Below are 26154 nucleotides of genomic sequence, written 5' to 3' on the forward strand. Positions count from 1 at the left end.
GTTAGTCGTATGCAAGGTTTGATGGAAGAAATTAAAATTAGATTTGGTTATGTTAAATTAGGCTGTAAGTCTCAGGAATGGGTTAGAAACCTAACCTAGCCTGTTCCCATCTAACCTTAAATAAAACTGACAAGGCTGACTATTTCCTAGCAGAAAAAAAGGATTTCTGTACGCCACTGTGTAAAATTAATTTCTCTGAAACTAAAACTTTCAGTAAATAGTTTTTCAAAACTTCTAAATTTAATAGGTGTATCAGAATTTTCAGCCGATTTGAACTTAGTCCTCTTTGTGGCAGAATCGTCCTTTGGCGCCATAAATGGCAGACAATTCTATTTTTAGACGGCAAGATCTTTATGTATACTTAGAGAAGGCACTAGAACTTTTAATTTCCGTTCAAACGAGCCCTCTTCCCACTTTTTAGGTCTATTGGCTTGATATGATAACCCCTGCGAAAATCAAAACACCAACAGACAAATGAACACCCATCCGTAACCATTGTTCTGGAAGAAAAAAGGATTTCCACGTTACGTAAATAGGATGTTGAATCCTCTACTATATGGCTCTCTTGATGCTAAATTATATGGTATGATTTTCACCAAGATCACTTGCCATTTTGGTTTTTTTCCTCCCTCCTTCGAGAATCAGAAAAATTTTCTCCCCCTCGCAGCTCTAAACGGGTAAATTTAAATTTAACAACTTTTGTACGTTTGGAGTCAGCAAAAAAATTTATGGTTCTAAAACGTCAATTATTTTCAAAACTCCATATTTTGGGATCTTAGGTTACGGTACTATAAGTCCCATTCTCTTATTACCTACCGTTCGTTACCACTAACTTTTTAAAAGTCACTGGCACCACTAATAAGGGTAAATTGGATGTCAGCTGGGCAGATGCTTGATTTTTCTTAGTTTTTCAGTTTTTTTATTTTTATTTTTTTTTATCTAGAATGGGAAAATAAATGAAAAGAAGCTCATATTGCATTAACTTGTACAAGATTAGAAAATTCCGGAACGCTTTGGATGATGGGAGGTAACAACGTGTAAAACGTGTTGCCTGTAATTTTAGGTGGGTTCTTTACGTTGAAGTTTAGCTGTCGTTTCCTTAATTCATTAAATTTACCCAGCTTACCATTTCCGAAACCCATTAATTTACTCGACATTTGTGTTTTTATGAGATGATTGATGTGGGGTTGGTCACTGGAGCACTTTTTTATTTCTATTTTTTACTAGAAAAAAAGTGAAAAATTATTATTCTTTGGCTTTTTTTTCTTTTTTTTCATACACATATCATAAATTGTAGACATTAGACTAATCTTCGCAATTCAGCCGCTTATCAAAAGAAAAAAAGGGCAAAATTGCGAAGAGAAATGTAGGAGGTGGTTAAAAAATCCTTAAAGTTTGAAAAGGGAGACAAAGGGACGAAAAAATGATAACTACCACCCAACGCTGAGGGGAGGCTGTAAAACCCTTCATGTTGGTAAAAAAAAGTCGATGGAGGTGTTTCTCTCTTAGTTTGTATTTTAGCTTGATATTTACTTGATATTTCGTAATTATGCTTCTTTTTTTCAGAAAACATACATGCAGGAAATACTTTTCCTCGTAAGTATTGTAAATATTTATTTGTACTAAATGGTTTATATCTTCTTGGATGGCTACTTATTTGTTTACTAAGTTTCGTATTGTTTTTTGATAAAGTTGAATTCATTAAATATGATTATATAATAATAGACATTATATAATTAAATTATATAACATAATTAAAAGTATAATTAAAATATTAAATTAAGGATATTGATAATTAAAAGAACAACTTTCTTTCTTTCTAGACTACCAGTTTATGTTTCCATTCAAACATGTTTATTTTTTAACGAAAATCAGTAATAAATAAATTAACTGATAACCGAAGATGACTTAAATAAAACTGACTTTTTCTTTGTGGGATCCAAATACGCTTACGTCACAAAAAAATATATATGTTTTATTGTGATGTTTTTTTGTGATCTGCAACTTCGAGAAAGTATGTGGTAGTAGTTTCTGTGATTCTCTAAGTTCATCTCATGTCTCAAACAAGAATATAAACCATTATATTGACGTCTGAAGAATTAGAAAAAAACTAAAAGGACTCTATCAAGAAAGGGCTCTGTAAAAATTACAGGGTCCTTTCCTGAATATACAAGTTAAGTACAAATGTTTTGCAAATACTTTAATTTTCTTCCAAATAGATCTCACTCTTTTGTCACTTGCGTTTTACAGTGTATTGGCTTAGGTATATACTAAATAAGCCTGATGAGGACTAATTACATTTTATCATAACTAATTATATTTTTGTTATAAATTTTTTTTCTTGGAACTTTTCCTTTTACAAGTACATTAATAGTTATTTTGACCGTCGTATTTAGAATAATTCGTAGATTTATGTCGCCGACATCCGGAGTAGTAATAGCGCCAATACTCGGGACATACACCATATAAACTGACGTGAAGACGATATATCCCGACCAAAATGGTATACTATACGGAGGTGGAGCCCCTGAGCGAATAAATCATGTCATTGTTCATCCAAAAACTGTGCAAATGAGATACCTTTTGCTACCTGTATTTATGCTGGTCAATGTTCCAAATTATGGTATTCAGTATAGTACAGCATTTAAATGGTCTGAAGGATCTTAACTCAGGACATGGATATCCAAATAAAACCAAATAAAAATGATAGGAATAAATTTTTTATTTGAATTGAATCAAACCGGTAAAGGGTTGAAATTTCAGTCGCTTGCCAACTAAAGGTTAGCCTGAGGGAATGGTGACTCTCACGCCACATCATATAAATGAAAGAATAGGACTAGCATATATTCATCCTTCATAAATCGATTGATTCGATTGACCTAGTTTCACTTCTTGGCTGTGGTCACTATAATATACAAGTACCGAGTGAGGAGTGCAGTTATTATAAGAAATTGTTTAGCATTGGAGTGGGAATAAAGTTGAAACTAATATAGTCATAGGCGCCGAGAAAAGAATTTTAACATAGAAATCCAGAACAATCCTAAGAAATCCAGCACAATCCTTAGAACTCAAGTTGTGAGGTGATTATGGATTTGTCAGTCCATTGGACTATGGAGATATCAGAAACGAATTCATGTGGTCATTACATAGCACTAAATTGCATAATTAATAGCCTAACTAATTTTTATAATTGCAAACAGATTTTAATTGAAGAGAATTTTCAAAAAAAGATACAAGTGATTTTTAAGGGTATTTTAGAAAAGATACAAACCCATAAATATTTTGCAATGAAAATTTTCTTGGCTTCAAATTAAATACAAAAAGGTTGGAATTAAAGCATGAATTTCTTCATTAGAAAAATCACATATTTAATCTTTGTTGACTTAGGCTCATAAAATTCTACATCACCATTTTGATGGTGATGCCACCATTTGATGCTTAATCTACAAAAGAAGTACGGATAAAAAAAAAATATTTGCAATTAAAATTTTTCGGCTTTAATTTAAATACAAAAAAAAGTTAAAATTGAATACATTGACTCGAAATAGAATAGTCTCAAATAGTTAATAAATTCTATGTGTGTGTTTTAATTGCAGGCTAATTACCAGAAATTTAGTAAATGAATCGATTGTATTATCATTTTCATGGGAATGAATGCTTACATCGACACTTCTTATAGAGATACTTATAGTCATCCATATACCACATCCAAAGGGCCTGAATACCATTAGCTCAACTTCTCTTGCCCTCCAGTGGTGATATCTAGATATATGATCATCCTACATTGAATAGATCAATACAGATTCAATATACTGTTGAAATGTAATATATTATATTAAATAATTTTTTTTAAATAATTCTTTCGTGAGGTCAATGTTCGTCACTCCCCAGACGAAAATGACATCATAATCGATATCACCGATAAACTTGACAACCCGCTCCTACTCGATTGGTGCAATGCCTGACTACTACTCGTTGTCAAATTGCTGGGGTTTGAGGTTCCTTCACATTGAATTTTGGCTTCCCGTTCTCCCCTTCCCATTGGATTCCGTAAGCCTTCCGTAAGGCTCTTAATCATCCGTATGAGCTTATGTTAACGTATCCGTAAGTCAAAACGCAACGCTAGAGTTCTGACGGAAGAAGTCCAGAATATTGAAACTTCTTACGTTTACGTTTAAGCAGAATGGAACTAAAAAATATTTCAGTTTGTACAAGCTAGAAAATGTTATATAACTCAAAGCACCCTGTTTTCACGGACAAGCAATTTAAACTAAATTCTTTGGAAAGTCTTAGCCAAGTTTTTCATCAGCAGCAAAGAATATAGTAAGTATAGACTGTCTTTATTTGTAGGCCTAGGTTAGCATAGGCTATGCTTTGACAAATGTTGCTAGTTTTTCAATTCTATTTGGGGTTGAGGTTAAAATAAAACCTGATGAGGTACAGTTAATCATTTAAAATAATATTTAAGAGATTAGATTTTTAACTTAACTCAGGATTTAAAATGTTCTTTATGAGGTTGAAGCAAAAATAAATTTAGATTAGGATCAGGTAGGATCTAACCTACTTTGGTATATTTAAATAGATAGTTTGATCTAGTTTCACAACATCCTCTCAAATGAAAAAGATTTCGGACCATAGAGAAAAAATAAAGACTTTAAGTTAATTTCTTTGGCAATGTAGTAGTTTTATATAGGCTATCTTAGGGATATTTCCAGGTCCATTAAGGGGAGATAAGGTGCACTGCCAGAAACACAAATGGGATACATGAAGAGTATAACATAAGGAATTTAATTGTCATTTCTTAAGCTTATTAAGCCGTTTTCTCCTACGAAGCTGCTGATCTATAATGCTACCTTGCATTGTACTGCCATTTCCAATGATTGGGTTCAACATGGGCTATTTGTTTTCTCTTAAAATGATAAAATTGTACAATATGACCTAAGTTCTGATTAGAAATAAGTACAAAAATATTACAAGCAAAAATAATCTGAAAAGTTTTGTTTATAGCATAGGCAATAGGGTATATATTTTCAATTATTATTTTTTTTTACGACATCACTTTATTTACATTTCCAACATGTGAAGCTTATATTTAGAAATAGTTTTCTGTTCTTTTTTTGCTGAATAAAGCTGTATCTTTTTCCAATATCCTTGCATTGTTCCACTTACTGTGGCATAATTTTTGTGTTTAGTACTGTGAAGAAATCAATAAAAGTGCGTTTGGTAAAGTATGCAGGGCCTATTAAAATGTGTACTTTTATGTCCATTTAGCCTAAAAGAAATGTGGATATCCACATATGTGCTTTTTTCTCTTTTTTGTATAAAAACTCAATTAATAAAAATTACTTGTAATTTTTTTCATAATCCTAGACATTTCTTGCGACTCACTACAATTTCATGCCTGATTAAAACTTATTTCAGGCAATTTATTTTCTTGAGTTTTAAAACAAAATAACTTGAACAATTGTAGAATGTATTTTTTGTGAGAATGCTAGTAAAACTTAAATTAGGAAAGCATAGCAGGAATATGCAGCATTAAAAATAAATTTTGAGCCCAGTCAGCCCAAGAATAAATCTCCCCATCCTTTTGACAAGCTTACCCCTTTAAATCAGAAAATAACACAGTTACAGAGATTCATTATGCTTTATTTGCTAATATTGTACATTTTGATTGCAAAAACAAATAATATCTAAAAACAAATTTACAACAATCTACAGATCTTTTGCCAAACAGAGTGCTAAGAAACAAAAACAGAAGGATATGTCTTGCTCTTATAAAAAAAAAAAATTCTTGCTACAAGTACTTTAACTCATTATCAATGAATAGTATGATATAAGAAGAGTTGCAAATTTTGAACTTTTCAAATTACTACAAACATAGCCAAAATGGATTTAAAGAATCTTTCTTTCATATTTCACCACCCTCTTTGTCTACTAAAGATTGTTTTTAAGCTACCCCAGTAGGGCTAGCTTTAACTATTTTTGGGGAAAGCTAATATAAAACTAACCAAAGAATGATTTTTGGTCATTAGATCTATGTAATGGTTAATATTCAAGAACTTTGTCTGAAAGGAAGGAAAATGTCATCGAAAATATGAACTTTGAAAAACGAAAGAAAAGAAAATAGTAAATACAATGTCATTTCCCCAAACACCTGTGTGTGGATATTGTCTTCAAGTAAAAGTTGATTTTGACTAACTTTAGTTTGACCCAAACCAACCTTAAAACTTGATCTTTCATTCATGAAGAAGTGGCAAACACAACAAATTGTGCTGTATTTTAAAGCTTCTAATCAAAACACTGAAAATGCATTGTGTTTTGGTCCATGACCAACAGGTTTTAAGTGACACTCAACTTTGATAAACAAATGGGAATACAGTACAGTCTATTGAGTATTTATGCACTTGAGGTATTGTAGTAGCAAAGAAATGATATTAATTTAGTTAGTACAATAGCAAATGTTTTGTAATTGGGTGTAGAAAAAGTATTTGTTTCAAGAAATTTGATGTAAGGCACAGTAAATTTTACTTCTTTTCTAAGGGGTCCTTGACTTTCTTTGTTCCAGAAAATTCGTTTTTTGTTGCTGCATAGAATTAATCAGCTATGGAGTTCCTGCTATTGAGGAGAAAAATGAACTAAATTTTCTCAATATTTTTTAAGAATAAGCTGCAATAAAAATTGGGCTATAAAATGAATATGTTTAAAGTTGAAAAATTGAAAAGCTCAGTAATAGTTAATATTTTTTCTAGTTAATGAGCTTATGAAACGATGGAGGAGCTTGAGAAATTGAGAGATCACTATGTCCACCTAAAGAAACAAGGGAGATCTCTAAGTGGATCTGGTGCTAGTATAAGCATAAAGGCAGAAGAACAAAAGCTTGTACAAAGAATGAACTTCCTTTCTTAAAATATAATTGCAAGGAACCGTAAGACAACAGGGAAAACTATTCAAGATCAGAATGTATCAGGAGAAATTTATTCAGAGCGTGCAGGGGGTGTGTCTGGTCAGAATCCCTTGGACTATACAACACCTTTTTTTGCCAAATATCCTGATCAAGATGTTTCACATGCTGCAGTTAGCAGCGAACAATATAACTATGCTGAGGTGAATCATGCTGATTTTATTACCCCTAGTGAAGAAATTATCATCAACAATCAAACAGTTATCCCAAGTTCCCAAGCTTCTAGTAGGCAACAAATATATGCATTAACAAGCCAAAATCAAGCTCAAAAAAGAAGAAAGACTGGGTCTAGAGATCAAACAAACCTGAATACTCAAACCAGATGACTAAGAGTTAGAGTGGCAGATGGAGATCATGAAGGCAGTTAAAAAATTAACTTAGTCATTCAGTGTATTTTTAGTTTTATAGACGAATTTAATAAAGCTTTTTCTTTTTTCTCTTTAAGATAAGCATTAAATTATATGAAAAAAATGGTTAGTAAGTTAAAAAAAACAAATATTTTAGTAATATAAATAATTCACAATAATAACACTAGTACCAGAGTAAAAACATGATATGAGAAAATAGTTTTGACATTTCTATGGCTTTGTTTTGAAATGTAGTAACTGGTTTTAGATTTTCTTTGAAAAAAATTATCTAATAGCTATGATTAGGTATCTTATTTCTATGGGAAATGGTGAAAAACAAAGTAAAGAGATGCGTTTTAACATAAATTTATTAAAAATGTGTAAAAAGACATGCCTGCCATGAAACTGTAACTAAGGAGAAAACAGTCAAAAATTTAGAAACTGCCATGCAGTGCCCTTTCCCTTTGCCAGTGTTCAAAGAAAATATTTGCATCCTAGAAATCTTTCAGAAAGAGTTGATGGTATTAAGCTGAAACTTTCAGCGCGTGTTAAAGGGGATGTTTAAGAAAGCAAAGGTGCTATATGCATACTGTTACTACTGCTGCTACAACAATTGTTACTACGCAAGCTAAAGGTATTAAACTGAAACCTTTTGAGTATATTTAGGTGGATATTGAACGAAATCAAAACAAACTATGCACATTTGGACTTTCAAAAAGTTGACAAAGCAATATCTACGGAACAACTTATAATATTAAGTTACATTTTTAAGGGTAAGTTTTGATGGATTTTGAACTAGCTAGGAAGCACTATGTGTATATTTCTGATACAGTTACTGTAACTAAGTTACTGTTACTACAGTTGAAACTTGTAGAAACCACTACAGTTACTGTAACTAAGCAGTCATTTTATAACGTTTTTCTAAATAAAGTCTGCAATCACCACTATGGTGCCATATTTGAACATGGCTATCCTCTGTGATAAATGACAAATTTTCTGCATCCTTATATACGTCATATTTTAGGATACTATATTTCCTAACTGAATAGATAAAAAAAATAGAATAAAGTGGACAGATCATTATCAATAAATAATTAAGAACTAAACCGAACGGAAATTACAATAAATACTTGAGACAAACTTAAAACAAGTAAAAATTAACATATATAGGGCCGATAACCCCCATGCATTCTCAAAACCATTTAAACAACTTTTTTTATTCCATAAAACAAGCTGAAGGCATTTAGTTGAGACAATGATAGGGATAAGGTCAAACCCATAAGCCCACCATAGTAAGAAGAGAATACGATAAAATTCTGAAACAACTTAAATGATCCTAAATTATTTACATATATAATTTCTAAAAGCGCATTACTATACTTTAACTCTAATCTCTTCGTTTGAGAAAACCGGGTATAAATTTTTTATTTCCCATGCATTCTTTCATTAAGCAGAGCATACAAATAAGTATTTAAAACAAATTAGAACTCGCATCTTGATGATGCATCACGGGTGCATTCAGTTCAGACGCTAGAAAAGGTCTCATTTAGACAGGCAGGAAACAGCCCAGAATTAGGAAATAATTTGATTGACTCACGAAAGTACGTTTCAAAATTAAACCAATGGAATTAAAGGAGGCTTTTAAAGTTAAGTCTCTTTTTCTCTTTAATTAAATAAATAAAAAAATAGTTTATGCGTTACTCAAAATGCTCAGATAAACAAAAAACAAATAATAAACAGATTTTATCATTACCTGGAGAATAAAAGACTTGAAAACATTTTAAGCTTTGGGAGAGAGGAGTCGGTAAATTCATTAATACAGAAATTTAAATAAAAATGAACAGAAATCATGATAGAAATACGGTTCTTCACTAAAATAGTAAAAGCTCATATATTGTAAGCGTCACTATGCGTCACTCAAAATGCTTAGATAATCGAAAAACGAATATTAAACAGATTTTATCATTACCTGGAGAGTAAAAAAATTAAAACATTTTAAGTTTTGGGAGAGACGAGCTATTAAATTTATTGAGACACAAATTGCGAATGATTTAAATAAAAATGAATAGAAATCAGGATATAAATACAGTTGTTAACTAAAATAGTAAGAGCTCATATATTCTAAGCGTCACTATGCGTCACTCAAAATGGTTAGATAACCGAAAAATGAATATTAAACTCATTTTATCATTAACTGGAGAATAAAAGACTTGAAAGCATTTTAAGTTTTGGGAGAGAGAAGCTGGTAAATTCATTAAAAAACAAATTGCGAATGATTTAACTAAAAAGAATAGATATCAGGATAGAAATACAGTTCTTAACTAAAGTAGTAAAAGCTCATATAAGTCTCGAAGTAGCGTTGTCTTTAATTGTTTTATTGAAATAGTGGCTTCTTTGAAGATTGAATCGCAGAAAAACCAGGAGTTTACTTCTAAGAAATGCAGTGACTCAGAAATAAAATGATGCTTTAAACTAAATCAAAAGGCATTGTTTTTATGAATCCCAATAAGCAAAATTAGCAACATATTGGAAACAGCTGGAGGGAATTAAGTTGAAATTGTTGAGGTTACTACTGAAAAATGAATTTTTGTATTTGAAAAATTACATATTAAATATTTGTTGACTACGGCCCACAAGTTCTCCCTCATCCTTTAGAAGATTCTGAAGAGAAAAAAAATATATTTTTTTTCCACCTGTCTAGTTCTGAAAACTTAAACATTTCAGTGTTAGAAAAATCGTACATTAAATCTTTGTTAACGAAGGTCCATAAGATTCTCCCTCGCCATTTGACGGTTCTGAAGAGACACTACATATTTTATTTTTCCCGCCTGTCGAACAATGCTAAAAAATCTCGGCAAATTTATGGAAATATCTTAATCTACGAATGCAGTATGGATAAAACCCTAAACATTTTTCAATAAAAATATTTTCTACTTTCAATTAAATACAAAAATGTTAGAATTGAACCACGAATTTCTGCATTAGAAAACTCTCATATTAAATCTTAGTAGACTTAGACCAGAAAAATTGGAACAAATCTTGACCAAAAAGTACTTTATCAGACATCGTACTAAGAAGCAGTATATTAAATGATAAAAAAAGATGAGGTAATGACATTGGGGCCCTTTGGATGTGGTATATGGATGACTATAAGTATCTCTAAAAGAAGAGTCGGTAAAAGCATACATTCCCATGAACATGATCATACAATCGATTCATTTACTAAATGTTTGGTAGTCAGTCTGCAGTTGAAATATAAACACTGAATTTATTAACTATTTAAGTCTATTCTATTTCGATTCAATGTATTCAATTTGAACTTCTTTTTGTTCTTAGATTAAAGCCGAAAAGTTTTAATTGCAAATATTTATGTTTTTTTCCGTAGTGCATTTTTGGATTTCCATATATTTGCCGATATTTTTCAGCGGTTGTTTGAGTGGCGGAAAAAATATTTTCTGTCTCTTCAGAACCATCAAAATGGTAATGTAGAATTTTACGAGCCTATGTCAACAAAGACTTAATATGTGATTTTTCTAATACAGAAATTAATGCTTCAATGATAAATTTTTTGTATTTAATTTAAAGCCGATAAAAATTTTCATTTCAAAAGTTTTATGGATTTTAATCCTTTCTAAAATACCCTGAAAAATCACTTGTATCTTTTTTTTCAAACTTCTCTTCAAGTAAAATTTGTTTGCAATTATAAAAATTAGTTATGCTATTAATTATACAATTTACTGCTATGTAATATCCACACCAATTTGTTTCTGATATTTTCCATAGTCCAGTGGATTAAAAATCCATAACCACTTTAGGCCTACTGGTTGATTTCTAAACATTGTACTGGATTTCTAAGGATTGTTCTGGATTTCTATATTAAAATTCTGTTCTCGGTGCCTACAACTTCATTAGTTTCAACTTTATACATATTCAAATGCTAAAGAATATTTTATATTAACTGCACTCCTCACTTGGTACTTGTGTATTATAGTAACCATAGCCAAGAAGTTAAGCTAGGTCAATCGAATCAATCGACTTGTAAAGGATGAATATATACTAATCTTATTCTGACATTTATATAATGTGGCAGGGAGTCACCGTGCCCTCAGGCTTACCTTTAGTTAGTCAGCGATTAAAATTTCAAACCTTTACCGGTTTCAGTCAATCCAAATAAAAAAATTTATTCTTATTTTTGTCATTTGGTTTTATCTGGATATTTATGTCCTGAGTTAATCCTTCAGACCATTTGAATAGTATACTATACTGAACGCACACCATAATTTGGATCATTGACCTACATAAATACAGGTAGCAACATATATCTCATGTGCATAATTCTTGGATGAACAATGACATGATCAACTCGATCAGGGGCCCTACCTCCGTATAGTATACCATTTTGGTCGGAATATATCGTCTTCTGCTCGGTTTATATGGTTCAGGTCCCGGAGTATTGGGGTTATTACTACTTTCCGTTATAAGAAAGATAATATGTTGTGGATACTTTTCTTGTATAGGTTTGAGAATAAGTAATATCAGCGCTGAATCTAACATATTTTTCGGAAATGAGGCATGTGTTTTTTTAGGATTGGTCTATGCTAAATTGGTATATACTTGGTCCTTCACTGTCTGGTCTCTTCACTGTGTGATATCTGATTTCATTTATAATACTTAACTTGAATTAAGAAACAATCTTATAATATTTTCTTTTAGATTTTTATTTTAAAACCTGTGGAGCAAGAGGCCGTCATGGACCAACACTTTCCCAATGCACGAAAGCATATAATGGAACAAATGTCACAATCCAAATGAATGAAAGAGCAATGCCTGGCCTTCAAATTTGGACAGTGCCATACACAGAAATATACACGTACTACAAATTTATCTATTTACCTTTTTTGTTATTTTTAAAAATCCGAAGATATTTGAAGCCAAAAAGCAACAGAAACTAACTAAAAGCTTATTGCAATGTCAAGCTCAGTGATGTTTATCTCTCCTGATTTCCCCTCCCTTGAGGCCTTGGGTCTTCATCTCTACCCAGTAAATACCCACCTCCTTAAAATTTTCTCGTCCGGACTATTTCTAACCCAATCGAAGACGTCTTATATTTTGTTTCTCCTAGAAAACTATAATATTTGATAACCTATCATCCGTCATCAAATTTAATCTAAGCGTCTCTACCTTCTTTCCTTATTGCCTCCCACAGCAAAGTTCAATTACAAAAAAAGACAAGTTTTTCCAGATAAAATTAAGGAATGACAATAAAACTTAAAATGAATGGAAATTATTTCGTATACGAGGGATGCTGTTCTTGCTTCACTCCACCCCCTTTCACTGAACTAAAGTCTAATAATTCTTTGCTGAATGCATTTGTGAGTGGAATAAATATAGTTAATGTGTAATTTCAAATTTATTATTTCCGAATTACGTTGTAAAACATTTGAATACAAAATATTATTGTTTAACGGCAAACAACATCATAAAGATATTCCGTTCTTTTCTCTAATCATTAATTACCGTGAAAAGCCACTTTTATTCCCCTTTGGGCAAAACTTAAAACTCACTTGAACCTCGGTCCAATATTCCTTCAAAGTTTACGTAGAGTTCCTCAAGCCGTTAATTTATACCCTCGGCCGTACCGAAGATATTTTTGATATACTGTTTTTTAAACCAGGGTATACATAATATGTTTTGATTTTCTTCAATACCCCTTTAACATTCCCTGAAAGCTTGAACTTAATACCCTCACCTCCTCCTGAAAACGTCTTTTGATTTAATTTACGTTCTCCTCAATATGTCCTGAAAGTTTCAGATTAATCCCAATAGATATTCCCGAAATATTACAGATACGTACTTTTGTCAACCTGGATGCATATAGTACCTTTTGATTAGTTCAGCATTTCCCTCAATATTCCTTGAAAGTTTTATTTTAATAATCTTAGTCGTTTTTGATATGCAGGATGAAACATGCGACCCTTCAAACAGTTCGTGATAACGAACTGTAAGTAAGGAGCGACGCGGCTCAATAGTAACCCAAACTTTAAAAAACGGAATTTTGATACCAATAGATATATAATAAAATTGGCTTATTATACTGATTCAAAATATACAAGTTTCATGAAGTTTAACCCATCAGTGGGTATGACCCTGAGAATATTTGCCTGATTTCCGAAAAAGGGGGAAAATACGCCTTAAAAGTCAAAGTATCTTAATAAAAATGACACCATCAGATTCAGCGTATCAGAGAACCTCACTGTAGAGGTTTCAAGCTCCTATCTGACAAAATGTGGAATTTTATGTTTTTTGCCAGAAGAAGGATCACGGATGCTTGTTTTTTTCCAGGGATGATCTAATCGATCCAGTGGTCCTAGAATATTGGGAGAGGGCCCATTCGAACGGGAATTAAAAGTTATAGCACCCTTTTTAAGTGACCAAAAAGATTGGAGGGCAACTATGCCCCCGCCCCTTTTTTCCCAAGATCTTCTGATCTAAATTTTTAGATAATCATTTTTTTAGCATAGTTGAAAGGCCCAATTACTATGACTTTGGATACATCATGACCCTCCCACAGCCACAGGGGAAAGGCTATGCGTACATTTTTGGGTGGGAGGTAACTTTTATGCTTGGGGTTTTTCCACGGGGAATTTTCCATGGGGAAGGAAGTTTCCAGGAGGTGACATTTCCAGGGGAAATTTTACACTAGAAGAATTTGCCAAATTCCTATACGACAGTAGATTGTACATATGGAATTTGGGTAAAGCTATAGGAATCTCTATGTTATTTCCGTACTGCCATAGGACCATGTTATTTGCTGTGCTATTTGGGTCATTGACTTACCAAGGTCAACCAGACAGGTTTCTGGTGTGTATAGTCTGGTTTGGTGGGTATTGTCTGGTTTGGTGGGTATAGTCTGGTTTGGTAGGTATAGTCTGGTTTGGTGGACATAGTCAGCTTTGGTGGGTATAGTCTGGTTTGGTTTTTCATAGAGAGTGAGTGGAATATTAATGTTTTGAATAATAGGAGTGTGACTGATTCTAATTAGTGATTGGATAATTTTTTAACATGAAATCTCTGAATAAAATATTTTTTGGGAGAGATGGGTTGATTGTGTACTGTATAATACACAAGTGATGTTTGAACAGTGTTGTCAATTTAAAATAGGGTCTAACATTTTAGTATACTAAAAAGTTGATACTAAGAGGGATTTAGATGATAAGAAAATAAGTTCAATAATGAAATTCAGAACAAACCTTATAAATCATTTCAAAACAAGTAGTAGGGTGTAGGGGTGTACGAACCAGCAAGGATCATAAGCACCAGCAACACTAACCAGCAGAGACATTAACTCCCCAAAGGTCCCTTACCCTCCAACTCGTTGGGCACCTCCTCCCTCCAACTTCTCCCCCCCTCCTCCCTATTTTTTTTTAATTTTTTTTAACATGATATATTTTTTTCAACCTTTTTTTTTACATGTCTTCGAATGAGATGAAACAAACTTAAATTCAGTAGTTTTTTGTTAGTGTTGACTATGTCAGTCTTTCAGCCGCTTAATTTTTCTAATTTCAATTTGGATTTTCGTTGTTGAAATTAAGTATGCGGAATATTTTATTTTTTACAGTTCTTTCTGGAAAGATCAAATGATGAAGACAATTTATTTTTCATAGTTAATTTTGGAATTCTGTAGTTTTATTTTGATTGATTTTTTTTTTCAGAATTGTTTTGTTGTGCTGTACCGTGAATATTTTAACCTCGCCTGTTTCTTCAAATGTTATTTTAAATTTCTTTTGTAGACATGCAAGTGTAGGAATATATCAGTTGTGTCTTTATGTGGTTTTACTATACAATGACACAATTTCCTGATTTTTAAATGATCGATATTATATTCTGACATTGATTTTCGGCTGCCGGAATTTATCAGACGTATCTTGTCATACTATGCATTGTCACAATTACATTCTCTTGATTTTTAAAAGTCAATTTTGGATTTCTTTCGTTGAAATGCAAGAGTTGGAATATTTCAGTAGTGTTTTGTCGTGGTTTACTATGTCACAGTTACATTCTCTTGATTTTTCAAAATTCATTTTGAATTTCTTTCTTGAAATGCAAGAGTTGGTATATTTCAGTAGTGTTTTGTCGTCGTTTACCTTGTCACAGTTACATTCTCTTTATTGTTCAAAGTTCATTTTGGATTTCTTTTGTTGAAATGCAGGAGTTGGAATAATTAAGTAGTGTATTGTTATGCTTTACCTTGTCACTGTTACATTCGCTTGAATTTTCAAAGTTCGGCTTGGGTTTCTTTCGTTGAAATATAGCTGTTGGTATTTGTTGAAAGTGTCTTGTCATGCTTTACAATGCTCATATCGCATTCTATGGATTTTTCAAGGTTCATTTTTAATATATTTCGTGAGATTCGACAGTTGGAATATTGAAGAAGTGTTTTGTCGTACTTTACTTAGTCATACTTACGCCCTCTTTATTTTTCACTGTTCATTTTGAATTTCTTTTGTTGAAAAGTAGGAGTAGGATTTTATCGGATATGCTCTGATTTGCCTTACATTGTCACTGTCGAAATATCTTATTCTATCCATATTAAAAATGGGTTTATGTAGTGATATGAGAGATGTGGAGTTTGAACGTATCAATAGTTGTTCGGTGTGGACTACCTTGGTGATTTTACATTCGCTTTATTTTTACAAGATAATTTTGAATTTTTCGTGAAATGCAAGAGTCGGAATATTTAAGTAGTGTTTTGTCGTGGTTTACCTTGTCACAGTTACATTCTCTTGATTTTTCAAAGTTCATTTTGGATTTCTTTCGTTGAAATGCAGGAGTTGGAATATTTCAGTAGTGTCTTGTTACACTTTACCTTGTCACAGTTGCATTCGCTTGATTTTTCAAAGTTCATTTTGGATTTCTTTTGTTGAAATGCAAGAGTTGGAATATTTCAGTAGTGCTTTGTTGTGCTTTACCTTTGTCATAGTTACATTCTCTTGATTTTTCAAAGTTCATTTTGAATTTCTTTCCCGAGATGCAAGAGTTGGAATATTTCAGTAGTGTTTTGTCGTGGTTTACCATGTCACAGCTAAATTCTCTTCATTTTTCAAAGTTCATTTTAATTTCTTTCGTGAAATGCAAGAGTTGGAATATTTCAGTTGTGTTTTGGCGTGGTTTACCATGTCACAGTTACATTCTCTTGATTTTTCAAAGTTCATTTTGGATTTCTTTTGTTGAAATGCAAGAGTTGGAATATTTCAATAGTGTTTTGTTGTGCTTTACCTTGTCACAGTTATATTCTCTTGATTTTTCAAAGTTCATTTTGAATTTTTTAGTGAAATGCAAGAGTTGGAATATTTCAGTAGTGTTTTATATTTTCCATAATTTTCTTACAAGAAACTAGAGTTTACGGCCAAAAACCAATTTGATCAACTTGGAGAAAGTTCAAATAGAATCATTACTGATATTGATATTAGTGCGTAAACTACAAACTGACAAAAAATATTCAGGACTTTTTTTTATAGCCTTGACTTTGAAGACATTTCTTCATCTTAATTGGCTTTAGAAATATCATGCAAAATAAAACTAACCAAACCGTCGTTGCTTTGTCGAATTTTGAGCAAGCAAAAGGCTTGTAGCACCTGATTGGCTCGTTTGTATGCAATTTCAAGCCAGTGAAAAGAACGAAACGTCTTTGAGTCACATTAAAAAAAAAGTGAATAAATTTTTTTTATCAACATCTTTTGTCAGATACATCGAATAAAATTGACAAAATCTAAGTGTCAGAGTGAATAATTTATTTTTTATCAACGTCTTTTATCAGTTACAACAATTATAAATAACAAAATCTAAATATAAGAGTGAATATATGCTTTTTCAGCATCCTTTGTCGGATATGTTCAATAAAATATGCAAAGTCGACATAGCTTTATTTCATTTTTAAGGTTAATTTAGACGAGGTAACGTGCGCGCACGTAACCTCGTCTACATTAACCTTAAAAAAATGAAATAAAGCAATATCGACTTTGCATATTTTATTTAACATATCCGTCAAAAGATGCTGAAAAAGCATTTATTCACTCTGATATTTAGATTTTGTTATTTATAATTTGTATAACTAATAGAAGACGTTGATAAAAAACAAATTATTCACTCTGACACTTGGATTCTGTCAATTTTATTCGATGTATCTGACAAAAGATGTTGATAAATAAAATTTATTCACTTTTTTTTTAATGTGACTCAAAGACGTTTCGTTCTTTTCACTGGCTTGAAATTGCATACAAACGAGCCAATCAGGTGCTACAAGCCTTTTGCTTGCTCAAAATTCGACAAAGCAACGACGGTTTGGTTAGTTTTATTTTGCATGATATTTCTAAAGCCAATTAAGAAGAAGAAATGTCTTCAAAGTCAAGGCTATAAAAAAAAAGTCCTGAATATTTTTTGTCAGTTTGTAGTTTACGCACTAATATCAATATCAGTAACGATTCTATTTGAACTTTCTCCAAGTTGATCAAATAGGTTTTTGGCCGTAAACTCTAGTATCTTGTAAGAAAATTATGGAAAATACAAAACACTACTGAAATATTCCAACTCTTGCATTTCACTAAAAAAATTCAAAATGAACTTTGAAAAATCAAGAGAATATAACAAGGTAAAGCACAACAAAACACTATTGAAATATTCCAACTCCTGCATTTCAACCAAGGAAATCCAAAATGAACTTTGAAAAATCAAGAGAATGTAACTCTAAAATGGTAAACCACGACAAAACACTACTGAAATAATCCGACTCTTGCATTTCCCGAAAGAAATTCAAAATGAACTTTGAAAAATCAAGATAATCCAATTGTGACAAGGTAAACCACGACGAAACGCTACTGAAATATTCCAACTCTTGTACTTCATGAGAGAAATTCAAAATGAACTTTGAAAAATCAGGAGAATGTAACTGTGACAATGTAAAGCACAACAAAACACTCCTGAAATATTCCAACTCTTGCATTTCAACGAAAGAAATTCAAAACGAACTTTGAAAAATCAAGAGAATGTAACTGTGACAAGGTAGATCACGACAAAACACTACTGAAATATTCCAACTCTTGCATTTCACGAAAGAAATTCAAAATGAACTTTGAAAAATCAAGAGAATGTAACTGTGACATGGTAAACCACGACAAAACACTACTGAAGTATTCCAACTCTTGCATTTCACGAAAGAAATTCAATATTAAATTGGAAAAATCAAGATAATGTAACTGTGACAAGGTAAAGCACAACAAAACACTACTGAAATATTCCAACTCTTGCATTTCAACTAAAGAAATCCAAAATGAACTTTGAAAAATCAAGAGAATGTAACTGTGACAAGATAAACCGCGACAAAACACTACTGAAATATTCCAACTCTTGAATTTAACGAAAGAATTTCAAAATGAATTTTGAAAAATCCAGAGAATGTAACAGTGACAAGGTAAAGCAGAACAAAAACTACTAAAATATTGCACCTCTTGCATTTCAACAAAAGACATCCTAAATGAACTTTGAAAGATCAAGAGAATGTAACTGTGACAAGGTATAGCATAACAAGACAATTCTGAAATATTCCAACTCTTGCATTTCAACAAAATAAATCAAAAATGAACTTTGAAAAATCAAGAGAATGTAACTGTGACAAAGTAAATCATTACAAAGCATTATTGAAATATTCCAACTCTTGCATTTCACGAAAGAAATTCAAAATGAACTTTGAAAAATCAAGAGAATGTATTTGTGATAAGTAAAACCATGAAGAAACTCTACTTAAATATTCCAAATTGTTGATAACTCGAAAGTACTCCCAATCGAACTTCGAAAAATCTAGTAAGTTTATAATTGAAAATAAAAACCACAACCAGACACAACTAATGTGATCCAAATCCTGAGTTTCAACAAAAGAAATTTAAAATAGAATGCAAAGAATCAGGCAAGTTTAAGAGTGACAAGTTAAAGCACAACGAAATACTACTGAAATATTCCAACTATTGTATCTCAACGAAAGAAATCGAAAATGAAATTTGAAAAATCAAAAGAATTTTACAGTTACAATTTATAGCTCAATAAAACACTACTGAAATATTCCAAGTTGTGCATTTCAGCGAAAGAAATTCAAAATGAAATTTGAAAAATTACGAAAATTTAACAGTCACATGGTAAACCATGACAGAACACTACTGAATTTAAATTTGTTTCATCTCATTCGAAGACATGTAAAAAAAAAGTTGAAAAAAATATATCATGTTAAAAAAAAATAAAAAAAAAATAGGGAGGAGGGGGGGGGGAAAGTTGGAGGGAGGAGGTGCCCAACGAGTTTGGGGGTAAGGAACCTTTGGGGAGCTAATGTCTCTGCTGGTTAGTGTCGTTGGTGCTTATGATCCTTGATGGTTCGTACTCACATACACCCTACTACTTGTAGTGCAATGATTTCTAAGGTTTGTTCTGAATTTCATTATTGAACTTCTTTTCTTGTCATATAAATCCCTCTTAGTATCAACTTTTTAGTATACTAAGATGTTAGACACTATTTTAAATTGACAACACCGTTCAAACGTCACTTGTGTATTATACAGTACACCATCAACCCATCTCTCCCAAAAAATATTTTATTCAGAGATTTCATGTTAAAAAATTATCCAATCACTAATTAAAATCAATCACACTCCTATTATTCAAAACATTAATATTCCACTCACTCTCTATGAAAACCCAAACCTGACTATACCCTCCAAACCAGAATATACCAACCAAACAAGACTATACCAAACCAAACCAGACTATACACATCAAACCAGACTATACCCACCAGAAACCTGTCTGGTTGACCTTGGTAAGTCAATGACCCAAATAGCACAGCAAATAACATGGTCCTATGGCAGTACAGAAATAACATAGAGATTCCTATAGCTTTACCCAAATTCCATATGTACAATCTACTTACGACATTCTTTTTACAGGTCTTGCCTTCTCTTTTCCGTCTCAGTATTACACGTGGGGATGTTACGGGTGATTGTCCGGGGGGAATTTTTTCCGTGATTGAATTGTCTAGAGGATATTTCCGTGGGGAGGAAGATTTTTTCGTGGAAGTGGAACCAGATTTCCTTGCATTATTTAAAAAACGATCAGAAATTAAAAAAAAACAAGTTTTTCAACTGAAAGTAAGAAACAGTATTAAAACTTACAACGAACACAAATAATAACGTATATGAAGGGGGCTTCTCCCTCCTCATCACCTCACTCTTTACGCTAAAGTTGGGATTGTGAGCCAATTCTTTAAGAACAACTCCTGAAACACAAGGGTCGTTTAATTAGAAAGCTAAGAAGCTTTTTTTTAAAGGATTAATAACCTTCAGCGTAAAGAGCGAGGTGTTGATGAGGGGGCAGCCGCCTTCACATACGTAATAATTTCTGTTCGTTTTAAATTTTGATGTAGCTCCTTACTTTCAGTTGAAAAAAATCCAAATAAAGGACATAAATGTAAATAATTGGCAGCTTCCATAAGTGATCTCCCAAGCTCCTTGTCCCAAGGGGTTTGGGGGATCATTTCATCCTTGAAGGTATGGTCTTGGACTAAATGACTATTTTGAATAACGTGGCTGATATCTTGGGGGGGGGGGATTAAGGGGAGGGAAAAGTGCCTAAAATGAGTGTGGGTAGGAGTCTGGTTGCCCTCCAATCAGTTCACTCTTAAACGATGCACTAGAACTTTCAATTTCCAATCGAATGAGTCCCCTCCAAAGTTTCTACGATAATTGCTTCTATAGGAAGTTCCACGAGGAAAAAAAGTTAAATAAAATATAAAAGAACTAAATAAGACATTGAAGTCATATTGCTCTTAATCCAGGCAAAACTATTGCACCTCTGATTTGTAACGAATAAAGTAATATTTGGTTTTTATGTTTACTTTTCATTTTTTTCTTCTAGGAAACATAACCTATATCTTCACTGCGGCTTTTTCAAACGAACTCTACTGAGTGCTTTTTTACTTTTCTGGTAGCTTCAGCTTGTTCAAGGGTTTATAAGACTCAAAAGGCAAAATATATGAATTTGAGGTGGTTTTTATTAGAGAAAAGTTACATTTTGCTTTTGGAAGGCTCTTTCCATTGACATGACACTTAGACATTTCGCCAGAAAAAAGCGCAATAAAAACAAGGCTTAACATATACGTCACCTTAAGCTTTAAAAAACACATGGTTTGACTGAATGATAAACGTTTTGGGTAAGCCTTAAATTTGAATGTACCATTTATACAGTTACTGGTTACTGTTTATTTTGTATGGACAACGTACGATTTTAGGAACGAGTACACCACCGTCCGACACCGTGCTTCAATAGAACTTTTAATTTTCATTCGAATTAGTCCATTTCCAATATTTTAGGACCGTTGGTTCGGCACAATCACCCTTGAAAAAGAAAGAAACAAGAAACAAAAAAACATGCATCTGTGATCATTCTTCTCAAAAAATACTAATTTTTCCTAGGGGGGGAGGGATGGGGGGAGTTAACTATGCTATAGGGCTCTGTGAAATGTTTAATTCGATGGTGAAAATTTCATCAAAATTTTTCCTCTTTTTTGATTTATTCACACATTTTTTTCGAAATTAAACGAACTTTATAAGGGCCGTAACTTTTGCTGGTATTATTAAACTCAAGGAATTTTACACACTTAAGAGCAAAATAAAAAATCAATTATTCTCACGTATATATTGTTATTGAAACTCGTTTTTTATAGTTTTGGTCACTATTTGGATCAGTCGTTCCTTGCCTATAGCTCACAACCGCAAAGAGTTTGATCAAACTATATTTTTCTCACAGCTTAGTACTTGATATACAATAGCTAAAGCAACTGTCAAAGATTATTCCTAAATAATTCCTCCATAAAACTCATAGGGTGTCTTTCTTAACTTCTAAAAGTCGCTACATTCAAGACTGCACTTGGTAACTGTCACTACTGTGCTTTCCATTTTTTCAATCTTAGTTCTAACAGTGTTATTACCTATGTCAGTAAAGCCACCCATCCGTAAATTTTATCGATGCCTATAGTGTTCTTATCATCCTTATACACCCCGTTGTAGGTGACTGGATTTACTTATTATTAAGATATCAACAGTTATTTACTTACTCATAAACAATCACCCAACAATAGTAAACAATAAAAGCATATATAACACCATTACCCCTCCCCCCCAAAGGCTTTATGGCTGGGAATTTAGGTAAAAGACTTACCCTGACTATTAATTATGAAACTTTTCTTAGCCTTTCGAAACCTCAAAAAAATCGAATAAAATTCGACTTCAAAAATTTTAATCTTACCAAACTTCCATCTTATTCACTCCTATCAGTAGTAACCTATTTATTACCACGAATTACACAAGACCTGCCAGACAGGTTTCTGAGTCAACGCCCATTTCTGGACCAATCAGAGACGTTTCTACTAACGGCACACCATATACGGTGATCATAGATTTTTCAGCTAGATTTAATGATCACATACATTATTACAGGCATCAAAAGTAAATCATTTGCATAAAGCTATATCAATTTGCAAAAAGTTATCCCATTTGCATAACTCTGGTCTCTAACGATCTTAATTACTGATTTGAATAATAGGGATTTATTCGCGATCAGCACATGTAGCATATCGTAGCATTAAAAGCTCTTAATTAATGAATATAGGGCTGAAGCTAAGATGGGAATAATACGAATATTATTTTATTTGGATAGAATGAGAGTGATAAAAGGGTTAAAACTGCTAACCAGCTAAGGTAAGTCTGAGGGGGTGGTAAGTCTCCCCTATTTTAAAAATGAAGCAAATTTTGTAGATGCCAAGAAAAGAACTTTAATATAGAAATCCAGAACAATCCTTAGAAATCCTTAGAAATCAACTAGTGAGACAGTTTTGGATTTGAACCATCAAGAACTGCAACCACCAATGACCCTAACCACCAAGGACCTCAACCACCAAAGGCCCTCTCACCCTAACCTCCAAGGGGCCCCCTCCCTCCAACTTTTTGACCCCCTCCCCTCATTTTTCTATACTCTTTTTGAAGTTTAATTTATTTTAACCGTTTTTATTTGTATATTTTTTTTACCATGGACATTTTTCAACTCTTTTTTACATGTCTTAATGATATGAAATATACTCAAAACAAAAAAACATCACATTTGGCGTTTTCGAAATACAAAATGGGAATGATATTGACACATAGGCGGGCGTGGCCTTGTTTGCCTCTCATTCCAGGTAATCTAACGGTCCTATGTCAATTTTAAATTATTGGTCAACATGCCTGAGACTCTAGGCAGGCATGCCTTTCCAAAAAAACTAACCTGACAAGTATGTGTCCAATAACAGAGTCATACTTACTCCCGCCATTTATCCGTGCCACAGCCATTTAGACAGTTGCCTCTCAATTACTTGGACTATCTGTCTTGGCTTGTCTCTTTCTACAATTAGTCATATCTTGATGCAATCTACTGCAAAATACTTGATAACTTGAATTTTGAATTCAAGTTATCAATTATTTTGCAGTAGGTTGCATCAAGACATGGCTAATTTTAGAAAGAGACAAGCCAAGACAGATAGTCAAAGTAATTGAGAGGCAAATGTGTAAATGGCTGTGGCACTAGTAATTGGCGGGAGTAAAATGCAAAATGAGAATGATATAAATATATTACTTGTGACTCTTACTGTTAGAAAAATAATGTTTGTAGTAGCACTTTTTTCCTGACTTGGAATTTTCGGAACTTAGGAATTTTTCAATTTTTTTTTACTTATCTTAAAATGACATGAATTATGCTTGCAGCTGTACCAATGGTACTATATGGATGCTCAACGACACTAAGCGACTGTACCAGTGGTACTCTATGGCTACTTAGTAAGAATACCTAGTTTGTTATCTGTATAAAATCAGTAATTTTCTTACATTGGAAGAATTATCACCGATATCATATTAAAAAAAATGAAGAAGAATTATTCGACAAAAGTGTGTGCACACGATAAAATCATCGTTGCGTTGAATGCTGACAAAGATCAATATTTTAACTATTAAACACGCACTAGTGTTAAAACTTGTGTATATACTATATGGTATATTACTATTTGGATGCTCAACGACACTAAGCGACTGTATCAGTGGTACTCTATGGCTACTTAGTAAGACTACCTAGTTTATTATCTGTATAAAATCAGTAATTTTCTTACATTCGAAGAATTATCACCGATATCATATTAAAAAAAATGAAGAAGAATTATTCGACAAAAGTGTGTGCACACGATAAAATCATCGTTGCGTTGAATGCTGAAAAAGATCAATATTTTAACTATTAAAAAGCACTAGTGGTAACACTATTGGAAACGTATGTGTGCGTTATCATGACAGTGAGAGTTTAGATTTCTTTGGACTACCGAAACGATTTAACATCACTCAGGATAGATATGTGACAGTGAGATCTCCAGAGAACCTAGTGCTCAAAGAGAACACAAACAAAAAATTATCGTCGATGATGGGAGACAACTTCTTGATACTGTTAGTGGTAACACGTTACCTGTTGATATATCCCATCGTCGTCTTACCGGTATTAGCATTCTAAAGAGGACAAGAAGAAGACGCGTATACTCCAGCACTAATGTCATTAATCATATCTTGTCTACGTGCTAAAACTGTTATCTGTTTAAAAATAATGTAACAATAGACTGTGGAATGACAGGCAGAATAAAAAGAGCATCGGCAGACAATGTCATCAAGGAATATAAAGATGAATTGATGAAAAATCAAGCGCAAATGAACCTTATTACTACTATTGATCATATAGTCAATGAACCCAATAATACCAAAGGCGAAATGCATATCGAACCTGTAGGTGACACCCCACTAAAAATTGTGTATGACTCAAAATGGATTAGTGATTATTCTGCTGGTTACGGACTAAGAGAAGAGAGTAACTTTAGTATCAAGAGAGAACATGATAATTATTTTATGGAACAGATGCAAAATGTCCAAAGTAATTCAATAATATTAATAATGTATAATAATGTATGTAAGATATTTTTATGTTAATATTCTACATGTCGTTATTTCAATAACAACATTATATGCAATACTTTATAATGTTTCCATTGTCTTCAGGGTACGCTAGCATGTCAAACGTTTATAATGTTTATTAAAAAGTCGGAGATGTAAGAAAAGGAATTTTCAGAGACGTAGATACTACTAGCAGGCTCATAGGGGATATTTTAGAAACTGAGACAGGTTAACAGTACTTTTAACAAAGTCTGAGAGAGATGAGCTGAATTTTTTCTAAAAAATCTCCACAGAAAAGCAAACACCCTATCAGACACACAGGCTTAAAGATTGATAGAGACAAAAACGCCTACAAACCTATAAATTCGGATATACAAACCGACAAGAGAGAGTGAGAGAGACAAAACGCATACAAACACATAAATTCAGATATGTAAACCAACAAAGACAGACACTAGGAAAATTCAGGCATACGAACCGACAAAGACAGACACTCGGACAAGCAAACAACTGAACAGACACAGATGCATAGAGAGTGAGAGAGAGAAAAACGCCTACAAATACATAAATTCAGACATGCACTCCGACAAAGACAGGCACTGAACATGCAAACACCCACCCAGACACACATGCGTAGAGAGTGAGAGAGACAAAAACACATACAAACACATAGATTCACACATACAAACCAACAGAGACAGTCACTGGGACAAGCAAGCACCCGCCCAGACACACAGGCAAAGAGAGTGAGAGAGACAAGAAACACCCGCCCAGACAGACAGGCAAAGAAAGTGGG

The 26154-nt window shown here is 32.7% G+C and overlaps 1 protein-coding gene across 1 annotated transcript in view; it reads left to right on the forward strand.

Moving 5' to 3' along the window:
* Positions 1-522: 522 nt before the first annotated feature.
* LOC148938364 (leukocyte tyrosine kinase receptor-like) overlaps positions 523-26154 on the forward strand; it is a 34508-nt gene continuing 8876 nt past the window's right edge. The window contains exons 1-3 of the mRNA XM_089107852.1: positions 523-583; positions 1567-1596; positions 12022-12178. Of these exons, the coding sequence (XP_088963978.1) occupies positions 538-583; positions 1567-1596; positions 12022-12178 (233 nt within the window). The 5' untranslated portion in view covers positions 523-537. The remainder of the gene's footprint in view (positions 584-1566; positions 1597-12021; positions 12179-26154) is intronic.

This window comes from Artemia sp. Qi Xiang Cuo, unplaced genomic scaffold, assembly GCF_049724085.1.
Source record: "Artemia sp. Qi Xiang Cuo unplaced genomic scaffold, ASM4972408v1 HiC_scaffold_2954, whole genome shotgun sequence".
NCBI classification, from domain to species: Eukaryota; Metazoa; Arthropoda; class Branchiopoda; order Anostraca; family Artemiidae; genus Artemia; species Artemia sp. Qi Xiang Cuo.